We start from the raw sequence: 19,525 nt of genomic DNA, 5'->3' as shown, positions 1-19,525 counted from the left end.
AAGAGAGAGAGAGAGAGAGAGAAAAAAAAGAAGGAAAAAATTGCGCGTGAACTGGCGAGTTAACAAACGTTGGTGTGAATTCGATCATGGAATATATTTTATGGCTTATATTTATTTTGGCTCTCATAGTCGAATGCACAATCATCCCCTCCACAAAGTGCAATTCCTCCATTTGGTGGGGGATGACGACCGCCTCTGGAAACGCCCTTTAGATTCCCCTTCGCGTTTATAACAAGCGACATGTGTGTGGAATATTCATATACACAAACACATACACAATCGAGTTACACGTAAATTCTCGTTGAAGCGAGAACTTATCTCTATTCTCAAAAGTGAACATTTATTGTATATACATATGAAAACGTGTATTAGTGTTTGTATGCGCAAGTGGTCATAAACGTGTTATGGCAAACTGTCGCTGCAGCTTTATATACTGACTCTCCCCTATGGCACGTATACGCATTCAATAAATTTTTTCACGAGTGTGACAGATTTTTTTTTTTTTTGCCTATTTTTCTCTTCGGCGAGTGTCAATTTTTTCCAATTCGCTTCTATTCCTTGTTTCGTTTCGCCTATATTTTGGAGTCGAGGAAAAATGACAGACGATCTAAAAAATGAAAATCGAAAATTAGACAGTTTTGAAAATTTTTTGTCAAACTAAGAATCTTTGTAAATTTTTTGTTACACGATTTTATTCGAATTTTGATCCTATTTTGGAGGCGAAGAAGAATCAATTATGACAGATTTTATTCTCGTCCTTTCTTCATACGTGTGAATTTTTTTCAATTTAATTCGCTTCTATCGCTTCTATACTTTTTCTTTGTTTCGCCTATTTCGGAGTCGAGGAAGAATCAGACGATCTAAACAATGAAAATAGAAGATTAGACACTTTTTTGCAAATTTTTTGTCCAACTAATAATCTTTGCAATTTTTTGTCACACGACTTAATTCGAATTTGAATCCTATTTTGGAGTCGAAGAAGAGTCAATCGATCTAAAAACAAAGAAGAAGATTAAAAATGCAGCAAATTTTTTCTCATGGGATTTAATCCGAATTTGGATTCTATTTTGGAGTCAAAAAAAATCGACCAATAAAAACAAAAAAGAAGATTTAAATATTTGCAATTTTTTTCACACGATCTAATCCGAATTTCAATCTCATTTTGGAGTCGAAAAGGAATCAATCGATCTAGAAAATGAAAATAGAAGATTATAATTTTGCAATTCTTTGTCAATTGAAATGAAATATTTTGGGTGAAAATATAATTAAGAATTAAAATTGTTTGAAGTTGAATTTTTTTGGGCGGAAAATTAATTGAAATTAAATATTTTCGGGTGAAAATTTAATTGATATAAATTTTTATGGCGAAAAATTAATTGAAATTAAATATTTTTGAGTTAAAATGTTAATTAATATTGAAATTGGTTGTAATTTAATATTTTTGGTCGCAAAATTAATTGAAATTGAAAATGATTGGATAAAAATATAATTGAAATTTGTTGAAATTCAGTTTGTTTGGCCGAAAAATTAGTAGAAATTGAAAATTTTTTGGTGACATTTTAATTCAAATTGAAATTAATTAAAAATGAATTTTTTTTTTAATAAAAAATTAATTGAATTCAAATATTTTTGCGTGAAAATTTTATTGAAATTGAAATTGGTTGAAACTTATTTTTTTGGTCAGAGAATTAATTGAAATAATTGAAATTGAATTTTTTTTGACGTAAAATTAATAGAAATTAAATATTTTTGGGTGGAAATTTAATTGAATTTGAATGTTTTGCGGCCAAAAAATGAAGGAAACATTTAACCAAATTAACAGATCAATTTTTTTCGGCGCGCACACACACACAAACACATGCGGTGGGAGAGTGTTACCTCGCCCTTAATGGACAAAGGAAAATTGAAAAGCAAACGTTCGTGTGAGAAAGTTATACAAATAAGTGGGACGTGTTTCCTTTTGTAAGTTGTATAAAGTTATTGAAGCTTGCCAGGCAAAGAATCCATCACTATGGGACGAAACACGCGTTCGCCACCCCTCGAGAAAAAATAAGTTCGTCCTCCTGTGTCTATATATACGCGCCTACGGTTTGTTTATAGATGTTAGGGGATGTTGGATCTGACGGTGGTTGGAGGGTCTCAATTGGACTGCTCAGGAGTGAAAGATAGATCGTCGGGGATCACCTTACAGGCTGTTCGATTCTATTAAACCTAACCCTCGAAACCCTCAAGCTCTCCGAAGAGAGCTTAGCTTTAATACTACATCTCTCTCTGTCTTTCTCTTTTTCTCTCTCTTTTCCTCGTCACCAATTCATTCAAATACAGTCAAAAAAAAAGAAAAAAAACCCTCTATACATATAACATGTTCTGCCGTCGTGCACTAACCCAAATCTCTTAATTCGATCCTTCTGTAATCTTAGACGTAAAACGCTTTCTCAATTTTACGATCGGTAAACACATTTTCCGTTTAGCAAACACATTTGTACTTTTTAAAAATAATATTCTATTTTCGAGTGTCGACAATATTTTTCCTTCTAATTCAATTTAATCCACGTTCAAAATTTTCTATTTCTAAATTTAAAAACGAAGAATACATTTTTTCGCCCTTTTTCCAAACGAAGAAACTAAGAAAAAATATTATTTTTCCAAAAGAAGAAACTGACTAATAAAAAACGAAAAATACATTTTTGTTCCTTTTTTTAAAAGAAGCAATTGCAACTATTGCGGAAAAAATCATAGTCTACAGAAACGAATACACAATTTCGATACAAATTCAACATTTTTTTTTTCAATAGACAAATGTAAACGAAGATCTCGAGACAAAATCAATTCAAAGCGTCCTCGATATTCTTTTTATAATGTCCTTTGCGCGCGCTCGTTCCAACTCTCAGGTTGGTAGTGTCACCAAACGCTTTCGCCAATAAGCGTATTGTTGCGAGAATAAATGTAAAAAAAAAAGTAAAAGAACTAAAAGAATCGACTCTTTGATCCCAAAAGAATAATCCGGCGATTGCGAGCGGTTTCCAAGCACTTAAAATTTAAGCGAACCTCAAACACCTGAAACTCTCACTCAACTTTCATTGTGATCAAGTTTTGTTTGGATATGAAGAGGTGTGTGCGGAGGAGAAATTCAAAAAGAAATGAACCAAGAGAGAGAGAGAATTTCATTCAAACTTCAATTTGTATATATTATTTAATTGGAATATTAGCTCCTCAATGCAAAAATACAGCTCGTCATAAAGCAAGTGGACTTTTTTTTTTTTTTTTTTTTACGTAAGTTGTTATTTGAGACAAGTGGGGAAAGAATAATAATAGTTTCACTCCATTTTTCAAAGTCTTATCTAAGTGTAATTTTTTTCAGCATTGAAAAAAATGCGCACGATAATATTGAAAATAAAATTGCCTTCTATTTCGAAAAAAACTATTGTTTATATAAAATAAACAGAGAAGGAAATATTAATATTATATCGAAATTAATTATCGAGTGAACAACTCGATTTGACATATATTAGAGGACAAAAAAAATAATTACTCTTTAACGGACAATATAAAATATATTTTCAAGTATAGTTATTCATTATCGCTCTTATCATTTCTTTTTTACATTCGCGAGGTTATACCTGCTAACGACACGCTAATATCTTTTTCAACTGAATAATTGATTTCTGGGGTTGTAAATTGTCTTTCGGCGAGCGAGACTTTGACAAATAAGTATTTGCAATAAAAAAAATTACCATCGCAAGTAATGGGAATTTTATCACTAAAAGGAGATTTCTTTTGTAGGAAAGCGAATTTAATAATTAAAATAATTTAATTTAACAATTTCGACGGCGTCCGAACTTTTTGAGAAAAATTCCAAAAAAAACAGTCTGAACGAAAATTATTTTTCGAAAATAATTCCAAAGGAAATTTTGTTTCCACTAATAACGAATTTTTGTATTAGAAAACAATTTTTCGTCACGTGAGGAAAAATAAATTTTCGATCCCATGAGAAAGTGAAAGATAATCAAAATTGATGATTGAACAAATAATAGATAAAAATTAACGACAAGTTTCGCACGCAGAAACATCTGGTCGTAAAAGATAAATTAAATCGGAAGTACGTCTATTTCTCTCTGTCTAAATATACTCACTTGGAAGATATATTTTTCAAATTTAAAACTATACACTATAAAATATTCCAAGTTGAAATCTACATTTAAAAGGAGTTAAATTCAGAAACATAGAAATTTAAATAAGACGGATCTCTAACCATTGCTTCTGTTTCTGATAAAATCGTGTTCTTTCTTTTTTCTTCTTCTTATTTTAGTTTTGAATAAAAGAAAAATTTCTCCAAATATATATGTATTATCGATAATACAGCAAAAGAATTTTTTTAAGGCATCAGAGAACGTAATTTATTTAAATTAAACAAGTTTTTCATCCAAATTACCCTAGATTTTTTATGGACGATTAAATTTAAATAAATCCAATTGAGTTGCTACCGTGCACAGTTAAATTCTCTAAATTTCTGGAAAAACATTTTTTTCCAACTTTTTTTAATCAAATTTGATTCAAAGGAATTTTTTTTCAACGAAATTTTGATTTAAAAGAATTTATTTCAAGAGAAATTTTTTTGATTCAATAACAATTTATTTGTTTCAAAGAAATAATTCTGTAATTTTTAAAGGATAATTTTTAGTTAACTCTATAGAAAAATTATCAAAAGCTATATTTCTATAATTTTAAGAACAAATTCTTTTGGATTCAAAGAAAATTTATTTGATTCAAAAGAAATTTTTTTTTATTACACAGATTTTCTAAGGATATCAGATATTGAGAGAAAAAAAAGAATCAAAAACGTTTCTTCGCAACATTTTTGATACTATTTTTCTCTCAATTTGATATCCTTAGAAAAACTGCGAAAGAAATTTCTTTTTGAAAAGAAATTTTTTCATTCAATAACAATTTATTTGTTTCAAAGAAATAATTCAGTAATATTAAAGGGAAAGCTCTTATTTGACTCTGGAAAAATTACTTTGATTCCAAAACATAATTTATTTGTCTCAAAGAAATAATTCTTTAATTTCGAAAAAAATTTCCGATTTAAAGAAAATTTCTTCGATTATTCAAACAAAATTTTTTTGTTTCAAAAACAATTCATTTCTTTCATAGAAATTTTGCTTTTTAAATTAAAGAATTATTCCTTTGACTCAAAATAAAATTTTATAAGAAAAGCAATAAAATTTCTCTAGTTTAAAGAACAAATTTCTTGGATCGAATGAAAATTTGTTTAAATCAGAGAAATTCTTCTTTAAGCAAACAAAACGAGTCTCATAAACAGATTTCTTTGAATTAACAAAAACTTGAATTCAGAGAAAATTTATTTGATTCCAAAGAATTTTTTTTTCACACACAGATTTTCTAAGAATGTGAAATTGAGACAATAAACGAATCAAAAGTGTTGTGAAGCAAGTTTTGATCGGTTTTTTCTAGAAAAATGGTGAAAGAAATGTTTTTTCAAAAGAAATTATTGTTTTTGACTCAATAACAATTTATTTGTTTCGAAGAAAATTTCTTCGATTCAAAAAAAAATTTTTTTGAGTCAAAAGCAAATCATTTGTTTATCATATAGAAATTTTTCTTTTTAAATTAAATTAAATTCCTTTGACTCAAAATAAAATTTTATAAAACAATAACATTTCTATAGTTTAAAGAACAAATTTTTTGAATTCGAAGAAAAATTATTTAAATCAGAAATTCTGCTTGAATCAAACAAAAGGAGTCTAAGAAACAGATTTCTTTAATTAACAAAAACTATATTTTCTGTGTGTTATAAATGAAAAATTAAGGAAAAAATTTGTTTTTATGACAATTTTTCTGTATACTCTTGAAATAAAGAATAATTTGGTTGTTTTTCGTTTAAGCAATGAAAAAAAAATTAATTCTATTCCGTGAATAGAACGAATTGTATAAATAAAATGCTGAGAAATCAAATGAAGGAGATAGAAATCGAAAATCGGAAGTAAATATCTGCACAGAAGCAGGTATGTCTAGTGAGTCTAAGTACAAGATATTGATAATGATTCCTTGCTGAATAATTATGACATTAACTTTCCGTTATGTCATTATCCCATTTATTATAATGATCAGGCTGACTGGATTCCACGCCCGTTTCTCGCTCGACGGACGCAAATTACCTCTCGAAAACCTCTTTCCTCTCTCTCTCTCTTCTTCTCTCCTCTCTCTTTTTCTCAAACTCTCCTCTTTTCTATCGCACATAAACACACGTATATATATTTCTCTCCTCTCTAAGCGAGTGAACATTTTTTTTTTTTTATTCGCCACCCGGAGGCTGCCTTTCGCCTGACGTCTGTCATGTCGAACAGAGAACCGTCAGTGACGCTGATGATGATGATGTCTTGATACGGAATGCAGTGTTAATCGCTCTTTAATCCCACGTCAAAGCTTAAAGTACGCACGCGAGTATATCGCAATCTCGAGCAAACGTGTGAACATAAACCGCCTGCTGTATGTATGTTTAGTTTGCGAACGTGTGCAAAACTCAGCCTCAGGAAAAACGAATAAATTCGCACGATTTCGAAGCGATCGTTACGCGAATTGATCCCTAAAGGTGTCAAACAGTGGCGTCGAATTCCATTCTACTTTTTTTTGCCTCTAAAAATATCTGCGAACAAAATTTTTCTATTAGAAATTAGAATGTATAATTAAATCCATTACAATTCAATCATTGATTCAATTCATTCAATTCATTCAATTCATTAAATTCATTAAATTCATTCAATCCATTCAATTAATTAATTTTCTGTTTCTTTGTTTTTCATTTCTCTTTTTTCTTCTTTTCTTTTTTTTCTTTTTTCCCTTTTTATCCTTTTTCTCTTTTTTCTACTCTCTAAATATTTTTTTTCTAAATTTTCTAAAGTAGGTATTTTAAAGAGAACTTAGTTTAATGAACAAATTTCCAAAGTATCACGAGCAATTGTCTTATCCGGCCGATAAACAACTTATTTTAAAGCGTGGTACTCTAATTTGTCGGCTTTAATTAACAAGAGCGATAATCGAGGAAATTGTCTCCGATAAAGTTAATTTCATACGCAATATGCACTCAATAAGTTAATGGTAATTGGGAACGATAAGGTAACGATTGTAACATTTCCACAGTTTTGTAGTTACATTTTTATCATTTTCGAATTTAATTTTTATACCTGAAATTCTACCGAAAAAAATTTTTCTTTTCTTTTTAAATTAAAATTCAAACATTTTTTATATATAATATATTCGTTGATATATTTTTTTATTCGTATTCTTTGACTTTGTTTACTAGGTATATTTTTAATAAGGTATATTTGAACTGAAAATAACATTTCGTGCAAGAGAATAGAGTATTAATTTTTAAAAAAGGGAAAATTAACGGGATAAAATCAAAAATTATTTTCTGAAAAGTATACGTGAGGAATGTCGACGCCACTGGGAGTACCTTTTTAACACACCAAGTTCGGAGGTACATATTATCAGCACGAATGAAGCTGAAGGCTTCAAAAGTTTCACAGTAATTCTTCAACGTGCTTGTTTACTCAGAAAACTGTTTGCTGTTTAAGGCTTTATGGGCAAACCTTTCACCTCCGTAAAGTATGCATTGAAATCTTCAATTTATCACTTTATTTCTCTTTTACCCAAAAATTCACACATCACGCGATATTCTCGCCTTTTCAATTTTTTTCCCAACATTTAATTTTTCTCTCCTTTCTATTTTATTTTCTTCTTTTCTTATCCAAATAGATGATTTTTTTTTTATTTTCGGTAAATTAATTTCTTTTTCGGAGTAAATAAATATTGTTAAAGTTAAAAATAAATTTTCCCTCTCGAAAATGTCAACGATTAAATGAGTAAAATGTGCTGCGACCCATATAGCAGCAAACACACTAGATTTCATCGGAGTTGATTTAAACGGACGTGATTTAAACCGTGTACAAGACCTGCGCGCCGCGTAAATATTTGGGAGAGTTGATCGTGGGTGCGAAATGATTAAAACCGACATTAATGCGATTTATCGACTCGTGCAAATGTCGGGGAAAATCACGTCGATCAATATATAAGTATAAGGATCTATCAATGAGCAGTCGCATATTAAATTCAAGATTGAATTCTAACAAGGGCAAAGTACTAAACTGCGCTTTAAGTCTCCATCACATGATTGACGAGCCGTAGACAACTATTGAATAATTTATAATATCCAACTAATACTGTATGTATATTCTAAAGGCGACTCTAACATTAATTGAAAATGTTCGTTCGTTCAACAGTCGAAAATCGTCGAAAACAAATGTCAATAGAGGAGGAAAATTCGAAATTCCCAGGCTCATAAACTCAAAATGTAAAAAAAAAGATAGAAAAATAGAAAAATTAAAAAATAGAGAAATAGAAAAAAGAAAAAAAAGAAAAAAAATTGAAGATAGAAGAACAGAAGAATAGAAAAATAGAGAAATAGAAAAAATGAAAAAATAATAGAAAGAGTAACAAAAATAATTACTTTGCGAGATTGTTTCTTGTATATTTCGAGATTTTTAAGCTTTCGAAAGCAAAATGTTTTCCATCTAGTTAAAATACGAAAGCTCGTGCTTGACGCCCTAAAACACGCGATTTTATAATAAACTTTGCCACGTAGCGGAAAAAATTTAACACTATTTCTCATGTTGAAAAAGGATTTTAAGATTGAAATCAGCTTTAACCGAGAATAACATTAATATATATATATATATATAGTTAAAGTTCTTAACCGCTTGAAATTTAAATTTAGATTTATAATTTAACAGAATTCTTATACGGCGTAGATACTGAACAATTATTCTCCATTTTATTTTTAGATTCTTTTTTCAGTTCACTGAATTTTTATTTAACAGTACTGATTTTAGATAATTTCCACTTAACTACCTATATTTTATTTATATTTTATTTAAATATTTTATTTCTTTCTTCAAATACTTCTCTATTATATCTATAAAAGAATTTCTATTTTTTATCTTCTTTTATTCTCTCTTTTTCATTTTTGCTTTTTATTATTTTTTATTTATGAAAAATACAAAATTTCGTTATTAAAAAATAATGAAACTAATAAACTATAAACTGGAAGTTTAATGAAAATTTCGACAAATAAAAATTCTACTGAACGAGAATAATGGTTAAAAGAGAATTTTCTGAAAATAAATTCTACTAAACAGATATTATTTAGAATAAAAAAAATTTTTAATTTTTAGTAAACGAAAAGAAAATTTTAGCTGAAAAAAATTAAAATTCTGTTTGGTTGAAGTTTTACTTACAAACCTTAATTTACTTTTAGCAGATTTTTTTATTTAAAAGAAATTTTGTTCATTAGAATTTTAATTTACCTGAAATTTTCATTTGGTAGATTTTTTATTCAAAAGTATTTCTCTTTAGTAGAATATTTATTCAGAAAATTCTTCTTTAGTGGAAATTTAACTATTATTTTCGTTTAGTAGAAAAAAATTTTTGTCCAATAGGATTTTTATTTGTCGAATTTTTAATTTACTAGATTTTTCATTCAGAAAAATTCCAGTTTAGTAAAATTTTTATTCAGCTAAAATTTCCATTTAGTAGCGTTTTAATTCAAAAAATTTCTCTAGAAGAATTTTCATTATTTAAAAATTTTTTTTTTTATTTATTATTTAATTTTAATTTAGCTGAAATTTTGATTTAGTAGATTTTTTTACTAAACAAAACTTATTTGACGTAATTTTTACTCAATTAGATTTTTATTTAGATTCACACCTTTTTAACAGATTTTTTTATTCAGCGCAGTTTTTTTTCAATCTAATTTTTATTTAGCTGAAATTTTATTAATTATTGTCATTAAATATTAAGATAGATTTAAATTTAGTAAATAAAAAAACTGCGCAATACAAAAATTTGTTAAAAAAATATTTCACTAAATAAAAATCCAATTAAGTAAAAATTGCGATAATTCTGTTTTGCAAAAAAAAAAATCTACTAAATGAAAATTTTGCTAAATAAAAATTCCTTGAAACTGAAGAATCATTAGAATCTTTACAATCTTTAGAAAACTATATATTAAATAAAAATTCTGTTAATTAATATACATTATTCCTTTAGTTTGTATATAATCTCAATTAAAAAGAAAAATTATTTTTGTATTCAAATTTTTTGGGTTAGAATTCTATTTTTCAAATCTAATTCTTCAAGTGAAATTTATATTTTTTAACTCGAATTCTCCTGGAGTGGAAAATTTCATTTTCCAAATCGAATTCTTCAGGTGACAATTTTAATTTCCGAATCGAATTCCTCAGGTGAAAATTCTTTTTTCCAACTAGAATTCTCCAGGTGAAAAATTTCATTTTCCAAATCGAATTCTCCAGGTGAAAATAGTATATTGTGCAACAAGTACAGAAAGAAGCTGTTTTCCGACGAGTGCAAAGTTTGCTGTCCCGAGCGAAGCGAGGGCAGCAATTTGCACGAACTCGGAAAATCTTCTTTCGTACGTGTTGCACACAGTACTTTGTGCAACACCTTTTGGTTTTCATAAAAAAAAGCTGTTTGGAAACGCTAGTTGACGCCAACATACGTACTGTTTAGCAGGGTTTGGAACGTATGTTATACCGCACGTAATATACGTGGTTTTCTACGCGTATATTACTGTAATAAACAGGTATTCTACAAATAGAAAACAAATACCTATGTATATCACCAAAAAACCCAAAAGTTTAAGAACTTTGCCGCACAAGTGCAGCAAAGTAAGCACTTTGCCGCACTAGTGCAGCAAAATAAGCCCTTTTTCGCACTAGTGCAGCAAAGTAAGCTCTTTGCCGCACTAGTGCAGCAAAGTACTGTTTTGCGCCTACTTTACAGGCATGCAAAGTATTACTTTCCTTACAGGTGTTGCACAAATATTATTTTCCAAATCGAATTCTTCAGATGCCAATTTTAATTTCCAAATCGAATTCCTGAGGTGAAAATTCTTTTTTCCAATTCGAATTCCTCAGGTGACATTTTCGTTTGCGATAGAGTTTGAGAAAAAATTTAATTTCCAAAAGAAAGAGAATAAGTGGCGCCCGAGGAAGTCTCAGAAAAGGTATATAGGAATTAAAACGGGAGCAGCTGGCTGTGCGCTCCTGTCCATCCAGCATCTTATCCGCCCTTCTCGAACTAAAAGAGAGCCTCTCTCTCCCGTCTTGTCCTCGGTGTTTACCAGACCTCGACCCCGTCGTCTCCTTTCTATGCGTGTATGTGTTTGCCTGTATATTCTACAGCTTAAGGCGCACTGAAGTGCATTCGAAGGATTCTAATAGAGTCTTATTTTTGTTTGCTACCCGGACATTTCCCATAGAAACGTTTCTCATCTTCATCTTCTTCTCTTCCTCCTCAAGAGCCCTGGAACTAGAGTCAAGCACACGAATTCAATATTTGCGCTAATTTTCCTTACTTTGCTCTCACAAAAATAAAAACCATCGAGGGTTTTTCCTATTCTCTTTTTTCTATATTCTCTCTACAAGTCAATAGAAAATTAACGTGTCCAAAAGTGGAAAATTTTGTTTCTCTCCCGCTACTCAAGAGGTCTTTTATTTGCTTTTGTAGGTCAATGTTTTCAGAGTGAGGATTATTTTGTCGAAAAATATATTCAAAAAGAGACTTTAATTCAAAGAACAAGAAGAAGAATAAGATGAAGTATAAAAGAAAAATTAAATTTGAAAAATAAGGAAATTTTCTTTTAAACCAAAAAAATTGAAGTGAAGAAAAAAATACTAGGATAAAGATTCCTCTGGTATAAATATTTTCTATATTAGTCCCATAGAAAAAAGGGAGAAAAATTTCCCTTTGGATGAATTTTATAGCTTTTGAACATTAGAGTGCTACCACGTGGATCATGATTGAAAAGCAGGATCTTCCTTTGGTCCGATAAAAACGCGAAAGGGGGAAAAAGATTATTTTTTTTTTTCCTCTCTTTATCCCAAGTACCAGGTGAAAACCGACGCTTATTAGCCGCAAAGGGTTTTTGGATAGCACTCCGGGACATTTTCATGGGTTTCTGCACAAACTGGATCGAGCGAGAGACTGAGACGCGAAGGCCGGTTTTATAAGAGTCCTTAAAGGCAGAAGCGCGCCTCCTGCTCGACCATAATGTAGGTGAACCATTCGTGTTTCTGTCTCGCGTCCTGCGAAACAGTAACACGAATGGTTACTGAAGAGAGAGAGAGAGAGAGAGAGAATGAGAGAAAAATAGAAGACAGAAAAAGAGAGAAAGAGAGACGGAGAGATGAAAAACGAAAAGACTGAGATACAGCGGTGGGGGGGAAAAAGGGGGGGGGAGAGATGCTGAGAAGAAAGAAGGAAAGAGAGAGACAGAGGATAGTAAAAAAAGAGTGGCCTAACAAAGGTCGGCTGCCACGCACTGCATAGCAGCAGCCATTGACATCGGGATGGTTAAGAAGGACTAGATTTCACGAGCCAGCGATGCAGGATCCTTCAAAGCAATGCCGACTCTGCCGCAAAAAAAAAAAAAGATTCGCAAGAAAAAAAAAAAAATAAAAACGAGAGCCAGTAAGGAAGGAAGAGGAAAAAAAGAGCTTTCCCCGGTTATTCGAGAGAGAGAGATGAAACACACTACACTAGACCCTCGAGAGAGATTGAAGGTGGTGACAAGAAAGGAACCATGGAAAAGGAGCTAATAGACCAAGAGGGTTTCTCGTCTGTACTTGACGGCGAAATCCGTCGCGATAACTTAATCCTAGAATTACTCGCTGGTGAGAATCCCTCAGGAAATCCGATAGTCTCGATTGTTCTATCTTGCTTTTATAATGAACAGATCTTTTCCGATCTCATTGGGATTACCGCCGCCTCTCTCTCTCTCTCTCTTTCTCTTATAAGACTTTTGACAGTTCACCAATCTTCAAAAAGAAAATAAAAACCACCATTTATCTTCTTTGTATCCTTTTCACTCTCGAAACCACATCAATTTATTTAATCTCAATATCAATCTTCTGTCTCGTTTCAATTTGTTTCAACCCTGCATTCACAACCCTGTAATCAATTTGTCCAATCATAAAGACGTTAATTTAATTAATTCTATGATCTCAATTTTCAAGAGGTACTCCTCGATACAATTTTCATCTGAAGAGAGCAACTCTTTCTTTTGAATATTTTCTACATCTTTTAAATATTCAAAATTTTTTTGTATTATTAATTAACAATAAATTAATTTTAATCTCAATTTTGAATAAGAAGAATATTTTTATCCGAAAAGAGCAAAATCTCTTTCTTTTGAATATTTTCTACATCTTTTGAATATTCGAAATTTTTTCATATTATTAATTAATAATAAATTAATTTTAATCTCAATTTTGAATAAGAAGAATATTTTTATCTGAAAATAGAAAAATCTCTTTCTTCTGAATATTTTCATCACTTTTCGAATATTGAGAATTTTTTTCGTATTATTATTAATTAATAATAAATTAATTTTAATCTCAATTTTCAATATGAAGATTATCTGAAAATAGAAAAACCTCTTTTTCTGAATATTTTCATCACTTTTCGAATATTCAGAATTTTTTTCATATCAACTTCAAAAAATTAATAGTAAATTAATTTTAATCTCAATTTTCAATTGTGAAGTTTATCTGAAAATACAAAAATTTCTTTCTTCTCCAAATTTTCTTCACTTTCTGAATAATCGGAATCTTTTTGCATATTCTAAAATTAATTTACTGTTAATTCCTGTTAATAATAATTTAATTTTAATCTCGATTTTCAACAAAAAGACTATTTTTATCCAAAAAGTAAAGCAAAATTTTTTTTTAGTAAAAAAATTACTAATTTTTAGCAGAAGGCAACTAATTTGATAGTAAAATATCTACGAATTAAAATAAAATAGTTGTTAATAAATAATAATTAATAACTATTGAAAAGTAAAACTATTTCGATTAATAGATATTTTTCGAAAATATCAGTATTCTTGTCTAAAAATTAGTAAAAAAATTTTTTCTATTTAATTGGTCAACAAATTCGCCCACTCAATTAGTAAAAGAATTTTAAATTTAAATTTAAAGAGTGTCTAAACGTGATAAACTATATTTTTTATACGCATAAATATAAAAAACTGAAATTCTTTTTCATGAAATTGTATTTAAATACCTATACGAAAAAAATAAAATTCCTTTCTTTAAATAAAAATTTAATTCTCTTTCCTATCTACAAACTTTCGATTCTGTATATAAAAATTAATTTCGGTTTGTTTAAAATATTGTTTCGTGCAGGAAACAATATTTTAATAAACAAACCGAAATTAATTTTTATACACAGAATCGAGAGAGTCCAATAATCCCAAAGCAGATGACTCTCTTATATGGGATAAGAAAATAAATTAGACCCTCATCTCGCGAAATTCGTGGAATATTGTTGGTGGTCTATAATATTTAGAGTGAGTCACATATTATGCGCGGATAAACTGAAATATTTTAAAGCAGCGTGAGAAAAAAAAATGTTGATTAATAGCAAAAGCATCTCTATATCCTCTAAATTTATATAACTTAAAAACTATTAAGTAAGTAAAATTTTTGGTTGGCGTTACGTACAGTACTTACAAAGCCGTGCTTATCACTGATGTTGTTTGTGAGTTTAAGTTTGTGAAAACTCACGACCTTCTGCATCCACTGTTCTCCGCTGCTCGGTGAATCCGGATGAATGTACATTCTCTTCGGCATTTCCGGATCCGCTTTGCCAGCCACCATCCATCTACTGCTCGACAAAATAGAGAAAAATAATATTAATTTCGAGAATTGTGAATGAAAAATTATTTTCCGATTTTTGCTCCTTAGATTCATTTTATAAATACGCAAAAAAGGAAACAAAAGTTTTTTTTGAGAATTTACATTTCAAAAATAATTTTATGTACTTTTACTTTTTTTTCTCTAAAATTTTACACTCTTTTCTCTATAAAAATTTTCTCTTTTTCTTTCTTTTCATTCGTTTGTCTAAAAAATTTTACTCTTTCTTTTCTTTACATTCTTTGCTCTCTAAAAATGAAAAACCAAAAAAATTCAGAATCGAACAAAAAATTGAAATTCAGTACTAAAAATGAATAGTGAAAATAACTATTTAATAACTTAAACAATTTGTAAAACAATAAATATTTTAAATAGCAGAAGAAAAATTAATTTTCCAACAGGAAATTTATTTCTCAAAAAACTTTTGTTTCCTTAAGGATCTATTGAAGGCAGACCTCGCAAAGTATAAATTTAGTTTTGATTGCGTCAAAAAGGACAAGAAAATGATGACTAATATTTTTTTCACAATCAAATTTATTTTTCCAGTCGAAATTATTATTTATAGAAAATGAATTATTTGATTACCAAAATAAATAAATTTGATTACAAAAAAAGAATAATTTCGATTACAACAAAAATTTTGATGACAAAAAAGAACGATTAACAAAAATAACTTTGATTCAAAAAAACAAACAGTAAATTTAAATTATTTACTATTTTTTATACATTCACGTAAATAACAAAAAAAAGGTAAATAAAAAACATATTAAATATTTGAATACTGTGAAAAAATTCCAATATTTATGCGATTATTTTAATATTGTTAAAAGTGTCTCGCGCACGTGACGTTGATTATACCATTTCCTTGTCATGATAATGGGAACTAAGTGATTATAAAGTTGAAAACCAAACAGAACGAGTTACAAAGAAACGTGCGGTCACGGTTTTGAGGGAATAATTCATTGTGGGGTCTGCCTTCCCAATATTGTCTGCGGTGTGTTGATTTTCAGCTGGCTGAGATGTCCGTTTACTCGTTTCCCAAGAAACAAAATTGACTACCGAACTCTCACAGTTATATTCTCAGATTTTTATTGCCATATAAAGTTGAGATATTAACAAACATCCGCCATCGTCACCTGATGCGGACATCTCAGCCGTTTGCCGAATGCGAAAGCTTGCGATTCCCATACAAGTCGAAATAATTTCCTCCTCTCACTCTCCTCCATAATGGACCTCTTCTGCGAAATTTTTATTTATTAAATTTTATTAATTATTCAATCAATAAAAAATTATTCCAACTATTACTCGAAATAATTATTCGAACTATTACTCAAAATAATTATTCGAAACAATTATTTGAAACAATTATTCGAAACAATTATTCGAAATGTTATTTTAGATACAAGAATCTTTTTATTTTACAATTTTTCTATATTTTTTCCCCACTTGGTTATTTTATAGACATTTTTTTTGAGCGTAACTCTAGATTTTAATTAAATTTTCAAATTTTCTTGTCAATTTTTATTCTTTATCAGTTTTTATCAATTTTTATCAATTTCTCTTGTAAAATTTTCAACTTTGACTTTGACAACAGTTTTCCTTTCTTTATGGCTCTCCGATTTTATTTCGAATTCTCCTTTCGCTACGCATTTTCCGTTTGAGTTGAATTTTTAATCTCGCTTCGAATTTTACTATTAAGCAAAACTTAAAATTTAATCTAAACTTTTATCTCGAAGATTTTTATCGAAGGTAAAATGATAAACAATCCTAATGAACAAAAATAACATTTCTGCCTTCTGGCATTAGAAAATAGTCGTAAATCACAAAAATTAAATCTATTTCTGTAAAATTAAAAAAAAATTCTCGAACCAGATTAATGAAAATAAATTATTCAGTTTTCTATTTTATGACAATTGTCATTTTCCCAAAAAAAAGCTTTTCCTAATATTTCCTTCTGACTTTTTTCTATATATTCTTATATTTCGTTGAAAAAAAAACATTTCGACCAGTATGAGGAATTGTTCGCAGCGCACGCTTCACACAGTTCAATTAGCGTTTAATTAAGAATTTTAGAAAGCAAGTTGCTTGTCAAAAAAAAAGCCGATCAAGGCACAGAGTGCTTTTAAATTTTTCTACGTTTATTCAACAAAAAAAAAAATTAACAAATTTCTCAAAATTCTCTGTATTAGCAGAATTAAAGAATCAAAGAATTTCGATTACAAATCAAAGAAATTAATTTCTCGATAAAGTTGGAAATTTTAAATTTAACGGAGAAGAAATAATTTTGTTGGAAAAAAATTTTGAGAATTGAAAATTGAACGAGTAGAAAACAATGAGTCTTAATCGATTTTCTTTTTCGCAAACGATAATCACCTGTTGTGAAATTTATATCGGTACTCGTCGGATGCCACGATGTCCATTAGAAGTATGTATTTAGTCTTCGCGTCTAATCCGGACACCCTCACTTTAAACGGAGGAAACATGCGTCTGCGAACAATTTGCAATCGCAAAAGCAAACCTTTAGTATTTTCTTTCGTCCACTGACAGAATTTATCAACAAAAATTTGGGAGGACGAGGAGCATTTTTCGTATTTCTAATTGTTGCATATCGATATATACCGAAAAAGCTCGGTTTGAAAATTACTTTAATATTTTTGCTCTTTTTCCTTTTTTCTGTTTAATTTTTTTTTTCTATTTAATGTTTTGATTTTGATTTTATTAATTCAATAAATTGACAATGGAATTGACATTGCAAATGAAATAGAAAAAGAAATTAAAATCGAAATTGAAATCGAAAATAATTTGGAACAAAATTTGATTATGAACGAATAATAATAATTGTTGCATTTAATGGACTTTTTCAAATGTCACTTGAAAATGTAAGCAAAAAAATAGTCGTCGAATCGTCAAACGGAGCTTTTTGGAAATCGTTATTCGGATCCCCAAATTCTACCTGTTGTGGAACTTGTATCTGTAATCGTCAGCAGCCACGATGTCCAGGAGTAGAATATATTTTGCCTTGGCATCCAGACCGGAAACTCGGAACTTCATCTGAGGAAACATCTGCCTAGACCCCCAATCAACATTTACATTTCAATTAGAGTCAAACTTCCAATATTTTAATGCTTAAATAAATATTATTCTTAGAACTAAGAGAATATTATCAACAAAAATTCGTCATCAGCCTGAAAATAAAATTAGTTAGTACAATTTAATAACGAAAAAAAATAAACGATTTTTATGCCAAATTTCAAAAAAATAAATTCAATTCAATTTTCGAAATTGAATTGAGAAATTAAATTGAGTAATTAAATTGAGAAATCAAATTGAGAATTTAAATCGAGAGTTTGAATTAACAATTTGAGTTGAGAATTTGAATATTGACAGAGAAATATTATAAAGAGAAAAATCGCTGATTTTCTTTTTTTCTTTTTTGTTTTTTTGCAAATTGCTCTTTTAATGTCTCGAAAAATGCAAGGTTGACTGAAATAGAAACGTGCACGAGTCAATCACGCGTCTTGTCACTCAAAGAGCAGGTCGTACCCGGTTAAAGCTATGAAATAAAAACCAGATCGTGTTCTTGGGAATAGCTCGGCCATTTTGTACGACAGAGCGCCTCTCAAACGAAATTGCAGACATTCCACATTTTTATGTTATTAACTACATCAAAATACACTTAAAACAATTACCACCACATACTCGAAGAATCACAAACAAAAGTATAAAATATAAAAATTTCTTTTTTCCAATTTCGCTTTTAATTAATATTAAAAAATTTAATTAGACGACAAAAAAATCCAGACTCTAAAGCAATAAATTCCAATTAAAAATTTTTTGTCTTTGTAAACAAATAAATAAACTATTTTTTTCGAATTCGAAAAAAAGGAAAAAGCAATAAATAAATTATTTTTTTTCGTTCGAATTCGAAAATTTTATCGTGGTGTTAAAAATAAAAATCGAGTGCTTTGTTGTAGTTAACATACTTTTTTGCCAGTATATTCGTTTTTTTAAAAAAGAACAAATAAGAAAAGGAAAAAAGCGATAAAACAATTTTCTCGGAGTAAATATGAACTTTAAGTTTATTCCCACTAATTGTCGGCTAAGGGGAGAGATGTATATTTATATGTATTGTGAATAAAAAAAGAAAGTACATAAGGATCTCCCAATTCGGAGTACAGACGCGCCTAACAAGATAATAAAATTGGTAGGACGATATTATTGTCAAGGTTCAATGCATTTGACTTTGACTGGAATGAAACGAGACCACCTTGTGCAAAGAATCAATGTACAACTTTCGCCGCGACGATTGTAAGTGGTGGGCTAATTATTTTATTTGTCAAAAGGATGCCGCAAAAGGCGCCGAAGTATTAACAAACATATACACTGTGATTCCTGGAATCGCGGGCGCGAACAAAAATCTCGAGAGTCTAACACTCTTGTTATATACTGAACGTCATTGTCATTTGGAACAATTTAAAAATTAAAGTTCAATACTACTCGTATGTTTAACTCAATTCTTTAATTACATTTTTAAATCGGTTTTTTCTTCAATCGGAGGGAAAATTTTACAATTTTTTGAACTTTTATGCTTGAATATTTATTAAATATTCCAATTTTTTCTCTACGTGGATGCAAAATTACATTTTTTGAAATATGCTGGCAAAAAAGCTATTTTTATTTCACTTAATTCTTAACAAAATTCAATGTTTTCTGAAAGTTGCAAAATGAAT

The 19,525-nt window shown here is 29.3% G+C and overlaps 1 protein-coding gene across 5 annotated transcripts in view; it reads right to left on the bottom strand.

Moving 5' to 3' along the window:
- The window catches only part of LOC122511358 (optomotor-blind protein-like), a 158,163-nt gene that overhangs the window by 75,246 nt on the left and 63,392 nt on the right, over positions 1-19,525 (bottom strand). For 2 of the 5 annotated variants that reach the window (XM_043626535.1, XM_043626537.1), the window contains exons 3-4: positions 17,749-17,862; positions 14,604-14,766 (exon numbers count right to left, since the gene is read on the bottom strand). In XM_043626535.1, the coding sequence (XP_043482470.1) occupies positions 14,604-14,766; positions 17,749-17,862 (277 nt within the window). Of the gene's footprint in view, positions 1-14,603; positions 14,767-17,168; positions 17,283-17,748; positions 17,863-19,525 lie in introns of all 5 variants that reach the window. The other 3 variants (XM_043626539.1, XM_043626538.1, XM_043626536.1) reach the window with 3 other exon arrangements.

The sequence above is a fragment of the Leptopilina heterotoma genome, unplaced genomic scaffold, assembly GCF_015476425.1.
Source record: "Leptopilina heterotoma isolate Lh14 unplaced genomic scaffold, ASM1547642v1 Lhet_81, whole genome shotgun sequence".
Lineage (NCBI taxonomy): Eukaryota > Metazoa > Arthropoda > Insecta > Hymenoptera > Figitidae > Leptopilina > Leptopilina heterotoma.
The sequence above is the reverse complement of the archived record's forward strand: the minus strand, read 5'-3'. Positions and strand labels throughout refer to the sequence as shown.